The 15754-nt window shown below is 37.9% G+C and overlaps 1 protein-coding gene across 3 annotated transcripts; it reads right to left on the reverse strand.

The window, feature by feature from the left end:
• Nucleotides 1–1092: 1092 nt before the first annotated feature.
• On the reverse strand, nt 1093–15459 carry Atp23 (ATP23 metallopeptidase and ATP synthase assembly factor homolog). Of its 3 annotated transcripts, XR_006856644.2 has the most exons (7): nt 15108–15459; nt 12113–12158; nt 10917–10998; nt 6320–6457; nt 4540–4623; nt 4184–4322; nt 1639–1776 (listed from the first exon to the last, which is right to left on the reverse strand). XR_006856644.2 is itself a non-coding variant. In XM_046466790.2 (6 exons), exons 1-6 carry the CDS (start codon nt 15292–15294, stop codon nt 1573–1575), a joined length of 741 nt encoding a protein of 246 aa, XP_046322746.1. In that variant the 5' UTR covers nt 15295–15455; the 3' UTR covers nt 1093–1572. The 3 variants fall into 3 exon arrangements, 2 of the variants coding, with proteins under 2 accessions (XP_046322746.1, XP_046322747.1); XM_046466790.2 differs by lacking the exon at nt 4184–4322 and having other exon boundaries at nt 1093–1776; nt 15108–15455; XM_046466791.2 differs by lacking the exons at nt 4184–4322; nt 10917–10998; nt 12113–12158; nt 15108–15459 and adding an exon at nt 6555–7380 and having other exon boundaries at nt 1093–1776.
• Nucleotides 15460–15754: the final 295 nt, after the last annotated feature.

The following is a 15754-nucleotide window of genomic DNA, read 5'->3' on the forward strand; positions in this document are numbered from 1 at the left end:
AGCTTTTTGTTTTTTAAGTCTGCTTTATCTGATATTGCTATAGCCACCCCTGCTCTCTTATGTTTACTACTTTGATGGAATATCCTTTTTCATCCTTTCATTTTCAACCAACATGTGTCTTTGGATCTAAAATGAGTCCCTTATAGACAGCATATAGTTGGATCATTTTTTTTTTCCTTCTACAATGGAAGAGTTTAATCCATTTACATTAAAAGTAGCTGATAAGGAGAGGCTTCTCTCACTTTCCTCTTTGTTTTCTATATGCTGCATCACATTTTTATGTCTCAATTCCTACATTACTTCTTTTGTGTTTGATTTTTTAAGTGAAATATTTGAACTCCCTTTACATTTCCTTTTTTGTATATATTTAGCTATTTTTGTGGTTACCATGGAGATTACATTAGCATCCTAAAATTATAACACTCTGATTTGAATTTACACTACATTCACTTCAGTAACAACAACAACAAAAAAAAACACTGCTCCTTTTGTTAGAGTAGGAACATAGAAAGACATGAGTAGGAGGATGAAGGACTCACTCCCTCTTGAGTGACAAACTATCACTCCTTCTTGGGTGACAGAAAACTCCACCCATAGCTACCTCCTTCAGATACTACCTTCTTCAAACTAAAGAAACCCCATGTTTCAGCTTAAGGAACCTTCCATCTTTGGAGCACGCTCAGAACACTGATGCACTGTTAAAATTTGTATCTAAACAGATTTTAAATTCTAAAACAAAAAAAAATAGAATCCTGCTTATTTCACTCTCTTCAAGCCACATCTACACATAAGCATCACCATCTTTTCAGTCTGCACATAATCTAAGTGAAATCTAAGTGATATTTGCCAGGAGCAGGTGAAATATGCATGTGATGCCTTTGGTAAGGGTTTTAGATAAGCTGACAGTGTCTTCTGAATCCAAAATTCAGACACAGGGCCTGACAAGATTTGAAAAGGATCATATGAAAACTAGACTGCATTATAAATTTAATGCATTACCTTACTGAAAAAAGACTGTCCTCCGAAAATTAAGCCACATGGTAATTCACATACATACTGAAACAGTGGAGAGAAAATGGCGTGACCATTGAATGAGTTATTATCAACTTTAATTCTTTACATGTTTTAATTATGACAACATTTTTTAAAACGTCCTACAATGAGATCAGTTCATTTTTCTTTACATTTAATGTAAATATCAACTTTGATCCCCTATCAACATCAGACAAGGGCATACTTCATAGGTTTCATAATCAGATTTTAAAATAATCTCATGTAATAAAAATAAATCAAAATAATAAATAAAATATTAAAAAATACAAATATACAGTAGAAAATACAAAATGTAATTTATTCATCCTAATTAGCAAATGATTAGCTCCAAAGACATAATTTTAACCTTGTGGCTTAAAACAATTTCATTTTTTGCCTGTTACTCTTTCTGACCATATATTAAAGTATCTTCTGCATTTTATCTGTATTTAATTGATCATTTTTTTTTGTACATTTGTTTTCTTGAGAACCATATTTTTTTCTTCATGCTGACTGAAGCTCTGTAATATAAAATGTCATTCATATATTTGAGTAATATCGATCCCGGTTTTGAAAGTCTCTATGAGCATATCTTGCATATTTCTCATTATGTGGGATCCTTCCAAAAGGTTCATGGTCATTGAAGCAAGATTCAAAAACTTCATCAACAGCCTTCTCAGCTACTTCTTTGCTGATATTCCTAACAGCCAGGATAGAAAGAATTGCTCTGTCTCGCACACAAGTCTAAGGAAAAAGAAAAGTATGTGGCCTTCATTTTCTGTGAAATTTAATCATGAAATATCAATTTATATAATGTCTGAACCACAATTAAAATTAATTTACTCACATATTACTTTATTAATTTGTCATTCAAAAGAAGAAAACACAGAAATGTAATTCAAATTATGGAAAATGTTTAGCCCGACTTAAATCTTCTAGGCATAAGACAGACCTTGATGTTCTCATGTTTTCCAATAATAAAAGCAGATGTCATTCTCTGAAGTTTTAGGCAACATGTGCTAAATGGTAATTCCCAATTTTCAAAATCACACACATAAAAAAAAATATCTACAAGCAAGGTCCTAATTGATTTCCATAAAATTTAATTATATTTAAAATATACTTCACATCTTCACCTCTCTTCCTTCTCAGTTGACCAATGCTAGCTAACTTTTCCTTCAAGAAGGGCACTCTCTTCCCTGGCTGCAATAGAAAATCACACACATATACATCCAAACTTGGAAAGTGCCTTAATTTTTAGACAGAAACAAAAATTAAACAAAACATTTTTTCCCTGACTGTTCTTTGCATAAGTATTAAAGTTCTAGTCCCAAGAAAATAATTTACCTAATGTTACACAGTAAGTGACTGGAATTTTTCAACCTTCTAACTTAAATATTTTAAGAAATATAAGAGCCTGCTGTTCCAGTTCTTGGAGAGCTTTTAATTCACCTTTTTCTACCCCAGTCCAAAACTAAAAGAATAGCTTTGGATCATTTCCTAAAAAAATAATCAAAACATGATTTGATGGCTGTGCATCATGACAATCACCAATTTTCTCTGTGTTTTCCCAGTTCTAATTTAACTTGGTCTACATGCTTAAACTGGAATTAGCACTGGAATATAAACCAGTGCTTCTCAACCCAAGTTACACCAAACACTGATTTGTTTGTTTGTTTTTGTTATTGATGATGTTTTGGTGTTACTGGGGATTGAACTGAGAGACACTTTACTAGTGAACTACATCCCCAACCCTTTTTATTTTTTATACTGAGACAGTGTCTCACTAAGTTGCCCAAGCTGGCTTTAAACTTGGAATCCTTTTGCCTCAACCTCTCAAGTAGTTAGGATTACAGGCCTGTGCCACTGCATCCAGCAAACACTGATTTTAAAAATAAATGCCATGCATAAAAGAACAAGAAAACAAACGAACCATATGAAGCCACAACAGCAATTGCCAGAGAGAGGAAATTTCTCTTTCTAGAGGGAAAAAAAAAAAGAACTAAAAATCTGACTCCTTCCAGGCATGGTGGTGCACGCCTGTAATCCCAGCAGCTTGGGAGGCTGAGGGAGGAGGATTCAGGAGTAGAATGCCAGCCTCAGCAATGGCAAGGTGCTAAGCAACTCAGTGAGACCCTGTCTCTAAATAAAATACAAATACGGCAAGGATGCAGCTCAGTTATCAAGTGCCCCTGAGTTCAATCCCCAGAACCAAAAGAAAAAAAAAATCTGTCTCCTGAAGCCAAATGGTTGGAAGACACAAATGTAAACCACAATTTAGCTTTACTTCTTTCTACATGTAATAAATTTCTATCAAAATAAAAGTATAACTGTGCAATCTTACAGTCAGTTACAGGACCTACTGTTTCCATTTCTTGGGTTCAGAAGCAGAGATTCCATTCTCCCTCAACCAGGGTCTACTACTTCCACTTGTCTCCCAACCTGTTGCTAGTTTTACTTATTTTCTGTTTATTTTCTTTTATTCAATGGTAAAAAGTGGGAGAGACTTCTCTTTCAAAGACCGTGGACCCAGAGCTCATGCTTTAATCACATTATCTTCTTATTAGTTCTAGGATATGCTAATGTACACCCTGCTTCCATTCTCTCCACTGACAGTGACACAGAGAATTTGCCAGGGAAGTGGGTAAGAGACATGTGGTGCATGACCAGTTAGTAGGTACACTGGGTTGACTTGGCACTGACTGGAAGCCTAATGGTCCAATCAGAATAACTGCTCTCTCCAAGCATCAGGCTTGCCTTCCAGCTCACTGAGTTCACAATTTCTATTAATAATTCGCCATGACTTTCCACCCCTCCACCCCAGAGTTGAGTTGCTCTTTCCTCTGGAAACCAAAGGCCTCTCTGTCATTTCAAGCCTATCCGCCTTATATCTGGTTGAAACTGCTATCCTGATGAGTCTAACTTCACAAATCAGCCCAACAAGCTCTTCTCACAGAAAACCTCTAACCAGTCTTTCTCCCCAGCATGGACACAGCCTTGAGAGCTGTGGGCAGAACTTCTCACCTCCATTATCAATCCTTGAGCTCTATACTGCCTCGTCACACGATTTTAAAAATAGACTTTCCCTAGATCCCCTATCATGACATTTCTCCAGGGCCTTGACTTAACTATCAGGGGCACTGATCCTTACCCATGCAGTCTGTTCTGAAAGGAATTACAATTTGTCTCCAGAATACTGTGTTAGCTTCCAAATGTAAGTGCAGGACTTTAGAATGAAAGACAGGCTGTGGTTTCCTTCTATTCTTCATCTACCCCCATCCAAAAGTATCCTAGAGGCAAAAGCAAAGCCCTTTTCACTACCAATATCTCCTAGACACATAGTTTGTCTGTAATTGTAAAGCAGAAGTAAATTCCATCTACTCAGTTAAATGGGCTTTTCAATAAGGAGTTCTTTCAAATTTCAAATACTAAATGTACTTCATTTTTTCATTCATTATTTCCAATCCTAATACTCTTGAGGGTAGGTGATTTCATGTTAGTTTTTACCTGATGGTGTTGTTTTAATCCAAACCGTAACCTGAATATTTCATTTACAAGTGAACAGTCCCCACTAAGGTTAGCAGCTCGAACCTATCACAAAGAAAAAAGGCAAACAAAAAGAAAATAAATGCTCATGCCCTGTGTTTTTATGATAGCAAACAATTTTTTAAAACTGAGAAAGAATATAAAATTAGCATGTTTTTCTAGGAATAGAGTTAAATCTTTCTTTTAAAGAATTTTCTTTATTAACAACAAAAGCACACATTTGTGTCCTATAGTAGACAACACCAAATACACTGAGGTTGGAGAAAAGTTCATTCGCTTACCAAAGGGAATTTTCTAAATTTTACCCCATAGCCTTAAGACAAAACTAATTTTTTTAAACCAAAATTCAAAGAGTTGGACCTCAAAGTTAAAGTCCATATCTCTACAAGATATAAGCACTTCTAGAAACTACCAAAAGGACTTCAAGAGAGTATTTTGATCTACGAACCAAATTGCAAAGTGAGCTCAAAACTGGACACACTGGTATCTAAGACACTTTGGGCATAGGACTCCTCCCAGCCCCAGTCCACATGGAGGAAAACTCTCTTAGACTTTCCCTAGATCCCCTATCATGACATTTCTCCAGGGCCTTGACTTAACTATGAAAGATTAATACAAAGAATTAAAAACATTCTTTATACAAAGAACCAAGAACATTCAAAAGCAGTCATGCTATGAAAATGACAGACTGCAGTTAGAACATATTTTCTAATTTGCTACATTTCAATAGATTTTTTTTTAAAAGTCTTGGAACTACCCACATAGGTTCCACACCCTCTGGCAACATTTTTGCTAATTCATTGCAAAGAGAATGGCTTCATTCCCCAAGGAGCTTAACATACTTAACTAGCTAATAGGCATTAAATGCCCAAGATAGAGAGCTATTTAAAAACTCAGGTTTCAATCTACTCTCCAAATAATATGAATTATATATAATTAGATGCAGTGGGGTCACTTATTAATTTCATGGGAAAGAAAAATAATCTAAGTTGTAAAGTGTAAACTTGATATTTATATGAGTTTTTTTTTTAATTTTTCATTACAATGCTCTCTTCAGTTAATAAAATAGCAGTATGGAATACACATCTCTCTAGGAACATATGTGTGTATACATGTGAAAGGAATCCAAAGTGCTTATGAATAAATATATTTTATGTTAGACTAAATGTTTTATTCTAGGTCAAGCAAGGACTTTACCTATGGAAGACAACACGGCAAACTAATTAAGAACCCTGGTTGAAACGCTGCCTCTGCCACTTCCTAACCACGAATCTAAACAAATGCTTCATTTCCACTTATATAAAGCAAGGATAATAAGAATATCTTCCTTGATAGGTTGTTGCGAAGATTAAATAAGAATCCATTCAAACAGACTAGTGTTTGGCATGTAGCCCTCAGTAAATGTTAAATATTATATTTTTTTAATGTTATATAACTTATTCCATAGGAAAAAATGGTTTATTGTTATAATTAAAGTCAGTCATCATTATTATTGGGCCTTAAAAGTTATATTTAATACCACTTTAAAATATACTTAAAATTTCTCTAGTTGTACCTCAAAAATTATAGTTATTAGTTAAATATAGATTATATGTATATTCTATATATAAATATAGAAATTCAAGACTAAAGTAGAACTGTGACAATAAGAAAAGCAGTAAGTTTAAGCAAATTATACTGAATAAAATGTAAAGCACAGAGTATTCTGGGGAAAAAATGTGTCTTCTTCAGTGAAACTCACCTCTGAGCAGGCCAAATGCCTGACATTAGTGAACCAGTGGACATGAGCACGACAATGATCAAATGCGTGAATGAGCTCGTGGGTGACCACTCTGCTCATGTGGGCCTGGTTACGGATGTTATTCTGGCACAAAACAATCTAGAAGACACCAAAATAAAAGAAGTTCACGTATTTCTAAAATCTGCTTTCGTTCCACAGATTCTACCTTACCTCCCACATGATCCTGTGAACTCACCTGCTTGGAATGCCTCTGGCTACTCTTCTTCACCAACCCCACACCTGCTCCTTGTCAAGTCCCAATCCTCAACGTGCATGCTCTATTAGCCTTCCCTATAACTATTTTCTCCCTTCTCCTTTCTCAGGATCACAATGGCACTTGGGTCAAGGACATTTATTCCCGTAAGAGTCCTCACTGAGCTATCTTGTATTTCATAGCTCTGTGGTTACGACTGGACTTTGGAATGAAAGAGACAGATTCAAATTCCAACTCCAGTCCTTGCTAACTTGGTAAACTGGGGCAAATTTACTCAACTATAAAAAGGAGATCATTTACAGTACCTGCCTCATTGAATTGTGAGAATTAAACAAGAATATATCTAAAATAGTTTTAGCACATTTCTGAACAATAAATGAACACCGTTGTCCTCATTCTATTAGAATAAGAAAAAAATGCCAGGAAAAATTCCCAAAAAGATCTTCACAAATAGCACGCTGAGCAGGACTCTGTAAGAATAAGACACAAGAGAGCCAATAATGACACACCATTTATTGTGCACTTCCTAAATACTAGACACTAGTATATGTACCAGAAATTTTATATATTCATTTAAAATTTATTTATTCAATTTATTTATTAAGACCTAATAGTAGGGGCTGGGGATGTGGCTCAAGCGGTAGCGCGCTCGCCTGACATGCGTGAGGCCTGGGTTCGATCCTCAGCACCACATACAAACAAAGATGTTGTGTCTGCCAAAAACTAAAAAATAAATATTAAAATTCTCTCTCTCTCACTCTCTCTTTAAAAAAAAATAAATCTTTAAAAAAAAAAAGACCTAATAGTAGATTCGCAGTCTACTAATACACAGAAATTAATAAATACTTACCAAAATGTTTAAAAACATGAATGACAATTTGTCATCAAGAAAAACTCAGGTTGTTCTGAGAACATACAGTAAGAAAGAACATACGGTGATCTAGTCTGTTTAAAGGCACAGAATATTTGAAAACTGAAAGCAGGGCAAAGAGCTGAAGCCCAGAGTCTGGCATGGCAGGCCTGAGATGAGGCTGGTGAGGAAGGCAGAGATCAAAAGACTTCCCTGTCTTATCTTGAGAACAATGGGAAGCCACTGAGGGGGAGAGCTGACATAGACCACTGCTTTTGTTTTATGTTGTTTTTATCCTTTTTACTATACTTGGATGAAGCAGCAGAAGATGACAAAACTGGATGCAGAGAAATTACTTCTAGGCTAATGAAATATTCTAGGCAAGAGTCAGAGAATGGGGTATTTGAGTTAGAATGGTAAGACTAAAAGAGGAATTTAGGAGGCAAACTGGACAAAATTTGGTGATGGGTAGAAGATGAGGAAGGAATAAAAAGTATCCATATATTTCTGGCTTAAGTAATAAGATGGATGGTAGAACCATTCACTGAAATATGAAAAGCTAAAAGACCAAACAAATGAAATATGCAAAATTTTAAAAATTAGGTTGGTTGGTGACAAAGAATGCAAAAATCATGAATTTGGACTTGGACATGTCAGGTCTAATTTGCCTTTAAGACATCCAAGGAGAGGTGTCCAATGGGCACTTAGATACATGAATGTGGAGTTCAAAAGAGATTTTAACCTAGAAAAATTAATGAGATACCGTTGGCAGAATACAGAGTAAGAAAAAGTAAGTACACAAAGGATAAAAGGACTTCAATAGTTAATGACTAGAAGAAGAGTTTCGTATCAAAGGAGTAACCAAAGAGTATTATGTATATGAAACCCTGAGAAGAAAGTATTTGACATGACCAGCTAAAGTCCAGTGTATATATATTCCGAGACCCATAAATTCTGCTCTAAGGCTTGTATCTTGGAGAAACTCTTGCAGATGTGCATTAGGACAGAAGGTAAAAATGTTCATAGCAGCATCATTCATAACAACAAAACTGGAAACAATCAATATTAGGATAAACTGTAACACTCACACAGTGGAATACTATATAAAAGTGACTTAAAACTAACATTGAAACACTAAATGCTCACTATGGGCCACGCACCATGATAAGCAACTTTACTAGAGATATTTAATTCTCAAAATCATTCTATAAGATAGATATAATAATTACCCATATTTTACAGATAATAAAATAAACCAGAGAGGTTTATTTAGCGTGGAAGAATCTCACAATGTTAAACTAAAGGATTGATTTACAGAAGACAATCTACTGTAAGATTTCATAAAGCTGGGTGTGGTGGCACATGCCTTAAATCCCAGCAACTCGGAAGGCTGAGGCAAGAGGACCACAAGTTCCTTACCCTGAGTTTTGGAAATCACTATTTTTCTCTGAGTGTTTTACCATGTACATATACCATCTCAGCAACTTACCCAAAATCTGTTTCAAAAATCAAAGTGCCAGGGGTGTAGCCTTGGTAGTAAGAACACCCCTGGTTTCAAACACCAGTACTGGGGGGGAAAAAAAACTACAAAGTATTACGTAGAACTCAAAGCATTCTAGATACAAAGCACAAAAGCAGCATCTAGAACAGTACATTTCTGATCTGTATATGTACATGGTAAAACACTCAGAAAAGTAATGATTTCCAAAACTCAGGGTAAGGAATAAAGGGATGTGGTTAAAGATGAGCACACAGGCTTCTAAAATCCTGGTGATGTCCCGCTTCTCAAATCTGGGTTGCAGTTGTACAGCTGTTTCTTTTATTAATGAAAGTGGACATACAGGTTTTTTACTCTTCTGTATGAATGAAAAACTTAATTTAAAAAACAAAAAGGGAAGCCGGGTGTGGCAGCCTGTGCCTATAATCCCCAGTGGCTGGGGAGGCTGAGGCAGGAGGGTCGCAAATTCAAAGCCATCCTCAGCAATTTAGTGAGGTCCTAAGCAACTTAGTGAGACCTGCCTCAAAATTAAAAAATAAAAAGGGCTGGGGATGTTGCTCAGTGGTTAAGTACCCCTGGGTTCAACCCCTGGTACAAAAAAAAAAAAAAGTTAATGTGAAAGTTCAAAAGGTCCACACTATTTAACCCCCAGAGTGAAGCAACAGATGAACTCACCAAGAGCCATTTTGAAACTTGTCAGTATTGTGAATACCAAATTACAAATGAGAAAACTGAGAATAAGAAAAAACTTGCCCAAGAACAATAAAAATAACTTGCCAAAACCCAAAATTCTCACCCTTGAACTATTCTGCCTTTTCCCACGATTACTATACAACAATTACAAATAACCAAAATACATATGAAATTCACCAGCAAAACAGTTAAGTGTAGTTAAATGAGGATTACAGATACAATTGGAAATAGTTACTTTTATAACACCTTTACCTACAATCATCACATGACATAACCCATTTACCACCTTCAAGACTCTGTCAAAACTCTTCAAGGACTTAAAACTAACAATGAAACATTAAATACTCACTATGGGCCAGGCACCATGAAAAGCAACTTTAAGAAAACTTACTTCGGATCAGAAACTTCCATAGGTAGTTATCACTTCTCACCATGTTAAGGTGTAACCCTTTTACTTAGCTCACCATTCTTTCCAATTCTATTTCCCCTTTCTCCCCACGCCCACGTTCCTGCCTTCCACCTAAACTAGACCACATGCCATTGCCCAACATGCCTGCTGATTTCACAGCACACCACTTATGCTCAGGCTACTACGACTCTGAGTCTTTGCCCCTGAAGAAGCTTTATATCCTGTAGCAATCCCTTGGTATTTTTCAGCCAATCACATCACTTTCCATTGTGGTACCAAGTGCTGCAGCCTGGATCTGAAATGTCTCTCAAGGGCCCACATGTTGAAGGTTTGGTTCTAACCTGATGTACTATTGGGAGGTGGTGGAACCTTTAGGATATGGGGCATGGGGGAAAGAAGTTAAGTCTTTGTGACTGTGCACCTGAACAGGATATTGGGATCCTGACCCTTCACTGTCTCTCTTTCTTACTTCCACTCCACCATGAGATGAGCATTTTCCTGTCATGCACTCTTGCCATGATGTACTGCCTTGCCTTGCCATAAATCCAAAGGTATGGGGAGCCAAGCAAGTATGGACTAAAACTTCTGAAACTGTGAACCAAATAACCCTTTCCTTCTTATAAGATGATCGTCTCAGGTATTTATCATAGTGATGGAAAGCTGACTAACACAGCAGGCCTACCTGAAATAGTTGAATCTGCCTAAAATTTTATAATCATCTCTTTGTGTCTTATCTCTTCTGAGAGAATATAAGCTCCTTAAGAGGAAGGACCATGACTTAAACTTTTTTAAAAAACCTACACAAAATCTATGAAACAGAATATCCAGAATGTAGAAAGTGCTCAGAAAAATATCATAAGAAAGGATTAAAGGAGAGAAAACAAAGATACCAACCTGAGATGTTGAAGCATCAAAACCTCCACTAACATTTCCATTACAATCTTCACAAGAAAAGTGTCTTTCTTTGTTTACAGCACTAAAAGGCAAGAACAGATAAAAGAGAAGTTTATATGTGGGAAATAGCCCTGGACCAGAAGTTTGGAGAAACCTCCAAAATACAGGAAATCCCCTCTGCTACCAACAGATGTGAAACCTTGGGAAAGCAATTTAATACCTACAGAACTCAATTTTCTGACCTGTAAAATAGGGAGATTATCTCTGCCAAACTGATCCTCATTCAAATTCTATGTGATTCCATAAAGCATTTGGTTGACTGAATTGGACAGTGTGATACGTGATGTATTTCCTATTTTAATATAAAATAAAGAAAGTAAACCTTTTCACTTTAAAAAAAAAAAAAAGACTATTGGAAATATGCTGAAGTTCCTGCCTTTGGTTGGAATGTTAAGTGGAAGTCAGAAGTTACTTCTTCTAATCCCCTCAAAGTTAAACCTATAAAAGACTCCTACATAACACTCTGAACACTCTGTCCTCCATTAAGGACAATGCCTAGGCTGGTGGAATGAAAAGGCCAGAAAGATTACTAACAAGAAAGATTTGGCTGGGTGTGGTGGCACACTCCTGTAATCCCAGCAGCTTGGGAAGCTGAGATAGGAGGACCACAAGTTCAAACCAGCCTCAGCAACTCAGCAAGATTCTGTCTCTAAATAACAAATATTTAAAAAGGGTTGGGGATGTGGCTCATAATTGAACATCTCTGGGTTCAATCCTTAGTACCAAAGAAAGAATGAAAGATTTGAACATTGTATTTACTAAATCTCCAAGGTGAATAATAGAACCAGAGACTGAGTTAGGTTAAAAAACAGCTGAAGAGCCAGGCTTGCTTTGAGAGAATACAGCAATCACTATCCATGAAAAAGTGATCTGACTTCATGATCTGAAGTCAGAAATCTGAAGTAGCTCAAAGCTTTTCGGGTTTTTTTATTTTGGCAGTCAGAATATAGAACAGCACTTTTAAAAGATTTAATTACCCAGGCACAGTGGTACATGTCTATAATCCCAGCTACTTGGGAAGCTGAGGCAAGAGGATCATGAGTTTGAGGACAACCTGGATGACAACTTGGACAACACAGTAAAACCTAGTCTCAAAATTTTTAAAAATTTTTTTAAAGTAAACAAGAATTACTTACCAACCGGAGCGCTTCATGGCATCAAGTAGAAGTTTGACATATGGATCTAAAAAGATATTGGTTCAATTAAGTATGCTAATTGGAAAAGTAGCACCAATTAAATTATCCAAATAGAAATAGATTATCAAAAAGTAATTCACAGGGCTGGGGCTGGGGCTCAGTGGTAGAGCAGTTGCCTCCCATGTGTGAAGCACTGGGTTCGATTCTCAGCACCACATAAAAATAAATAAATAAAATAAAGGTCTGACAACGATTAAAAAATATTTTTAAAAAAAAAAGTAATTCACAAATCACAAGGAAATCATACCATCTGAAAATTGGCAAAAAAAATGAGCATAGGAATGTGAACTTAAATTAACTTCAAAGCAAACTTTTAATTAAATAAAACACTAATACAAACATGAAGGTGGTACCAGCAAGCATCTTAAACAGTGTCAAAAGTCATTTGTAGGCCAGGCATGGTGGCGCACACATGTAATCCCAGCAGCTCGGGAGGTGGAGGCAGGAGGATCGCGGGTTCAAAGCTAGCCTCAGTAATTTAGTGAGGCACTAAGCAACTCAGTGAAACCCTGTCTCTAATAAAATACAAACTAGGGCTAGGGATATGGCTCAGTGGTCGAATGCCCCTGAGTTAATCCCTGGTACCAAAAAAAAAAAAAAAAGTCATTTTCCGTTAAATGATCAAACATTTAGAATTACAGTGTATACCAAAAGAATGGAGGAATCTTAAGCCACATTCATAGAAAGAATCAATTGCATAATTTCCAGATATGAAGAATGACATAGCTACACTATTTCTGTGCTGACCAGACAGCACTGGTAACACAGGTCCCATTCCAAGTTCCACACTCCAAATGGGACTCACCAGTTGAAGCTCTCCCATGGGGGAAGGCAACTAAAATAGTGGGGGGCTGTGCTTGCCAAGAAGCACTAAAGGATTTGAGGGTTTGGAAAGAGAAAAAAAGAGTTAATTAGGACCACAAGAGGTTCAAGTATTGAAAGGGTGTCATGTGGAGATGATTCAGTCAATATGCTTCAAAAAGTGGCATGAGGACCAAAGTCACATGTGACAGATTTCAACTCATGAGAAAGGATTTTTCCAACAATTAAAGTTGGAAACAACAGACAAGTAGCCTGAGAGTGCCCCCCAAAACAGGTAACCTGTTCCAGGAGAGATATATAGATATCTGGACAGTGATGGCACAGAGGTTTTCCTATATGGGGGTGGGAATCCTAAATGATTCCTGAGGGCCTGTCCACTTTTAAGACTTGAGCCTGTGACTACTCCTGGAAAATACAATGAACCCAGATGCCTCTAATATACACTTTGCAAGCACGTATCTTGTCTGAGTATAAATGTACAGGAAGACTGGGGGGGGGGGGGGCGGAGTAAAAATGTTTAATGCAAAAATAGGTGAGTAAAAGTAGCAAGGTATAGCTTACTGCTTTACTAACTTGGTTCTTCTCAGTGTTAACAGAAATATTACTACTAATAATAAGTATTACTAAATAAGTATATACCAGATGCCAGGCATCATATTTAAGTGATTATTCAAGCAACTAAGGGCTTTCTCTTTGGAAGGCTGAGGTGCACGGAATCATGGTCAGCACCCCAACTTCCTCACATCCTATCCCAAATTGTCCTCCACTATTTGGCTCTTCTGCTGTAAGAAAGCTACCCTTTATTCAGCTCCTAATATGCTGGCACTTTACCTTCTTCAAATCTATTCCTCACAACCCTAAAAGAGGTGTGATTATCTGTTCATCCCTTTTGTTTTTTTTATTTTGTTTTGTTTTGTTACGGATAAGACAGGTTAAGTCACTCTTCCATACAAACTAAAAAGAAAGACCAGAATTTGAACTCATATTTAACTTTACTGCCCAGGTTCTTTCCACTATATTCCACTTGTAAATGTCTTAAAGGTAGGGAACTTACTCATCTTTGTATTTCTTCCCACACATCCTAGGAAGCATTCAGTTCACATTTATAAAGTAAATATAATGTCATTATCATTCCCTTCCTTTCATCCTCCCATCTCCTTTGATTCACTATATGCAAGTAATCCAAAGGCTGGAAAATCTTTGGGAAGTCTACTTTTGACTGGCCAGCTGTTTAACAGTAACCTTGCTATAGGACAAGTATGTTTAAAACTTTACTAAACCTATCTTAAGTAGACTTAGGAAGTCTATTTCAATGCAAAGGAGTTAAGAAATCTTCTCTAGTGCAATATCTCTGGGACTGAGAGACATGCATCAGTGGGTCTCCCTATTTAATCCACAGCAGTAGTTCTTAATCTTTTTGAATCCATGAGCCTCTTTGAGAATGTGATGAAACTATGAACTTTCTCCCGAAAAAACTTCATGTAGGTGTATATACACACAATTTTTCAAGGTTTCTATGCGTGGTAGCCCACCAATGCATGAAGTTAAGAAACCCTCACAATGAAGAGCAGGTTTGCAAAACTGGTTTTGCACTGCCAACAACAATCTGTATACAGGGTAAAAATGGGAGTTCATAACCCACTTGAATCAAATGTATGAAATATGATATGTCAAGAACTTTGTAATGTTTTGAACAACCAATAATAAAAAAAAAATTTTTTTAAAAAGAATGCCTTAATTAACGGGGCTCTTTTAAACCCCACCTCACCCTGACCATAAAGTCTCCCTGTTACTTCATAACTTATATAAGAAATCACTGAACTTGACCAAAAAGGGCAAACTCCTAGCCCAACTTTTTGTTCATCCCACAAGCAACAGTAGTGCTAAACGAGGCCTCACTCAGCACCTCCTCTGATGTGGAAATTAAGGTCTGGGCCCCCGTCTCCGCCCTCAAGATGCTAGATCTTCCTAAACTCTGCGCAGAGGTGCCTGAAACCGGCAGCGACTGAGGCTGAACCAGAGCTCCCCGGCTGAGAAGGGTCCAGGCCCCTCCTCGCCCACCGGTGTCAGACACCACCCCGCAGACCCCCAGCCTCCAGGTTACTGCTCCTACTTGTTTCCACCGTCTTCAGGAGCATTTGCTGGCACTTCTGGTTATGAGTGATGAAGCTGGAAAAGAACCCTTGTTGGGGATTCCCCTGGGCCAGCCGTTCCGGGAAGACTTGGCACGAGACTTGGGGCTGCTGCAGCTGCTCCCCTGCTGCGGGGCCAGTTTGGCGCTGGTCCGGAGCTCCCGCCATGCCGCTGCAGACTTTGCAGCAGCTTCCTCCAGATCCAACTCCGGTGTGATACAGGAAAAGGTAACCTCGCTCCCACCAACCCCACGGTCCGGGCCCCTCCTCCCCAGAGCCAACCAGCAGCTAAGCAGGACGGTGGACGTTGGGCTGCAGGGTTGCTGAGCCCGGATAGGGACGCCGAGCGGGGCGTGGCTACAGCCTCTGGGCGGGGCGAGAGGCCCTACGCACGGCCAGAGGTTAGTACAGGTGGGCGGAGCTGGGACTGACTGCTGCCCTCCCAGGCAGCACTCGGGATATTCACGATTCGCAGTTGCCCCTCGGTGTAGGTGGCTGGTCCCCAAAAGCACCTTTATGAAGTTTTCTGTTGCCTCCTTCCTCTCTTCCTGGCCAACACTGGTCACTAAGTCCCTTTCTACCGCTGAAGGCCTCTACGAATCCTCCCACTCCCTACCTTGCCCAAGGA

Source organism: Marmota monax, unplaced genomic scaffold (assembly GCF_021218885.2).
Source record: "Marmota monax isolate L192 unplaced genomic scaffold, Marmota_monax_Labrador192_F-V1.1 WCK01_AAM20220418_F8-fsc00151, whole genome shotgun sequence".
NCBI lineage: Eukaryota > Metazoa > Chordata > Mammalia > Rodentia > Sciuridae > Marmota > Marmota monax.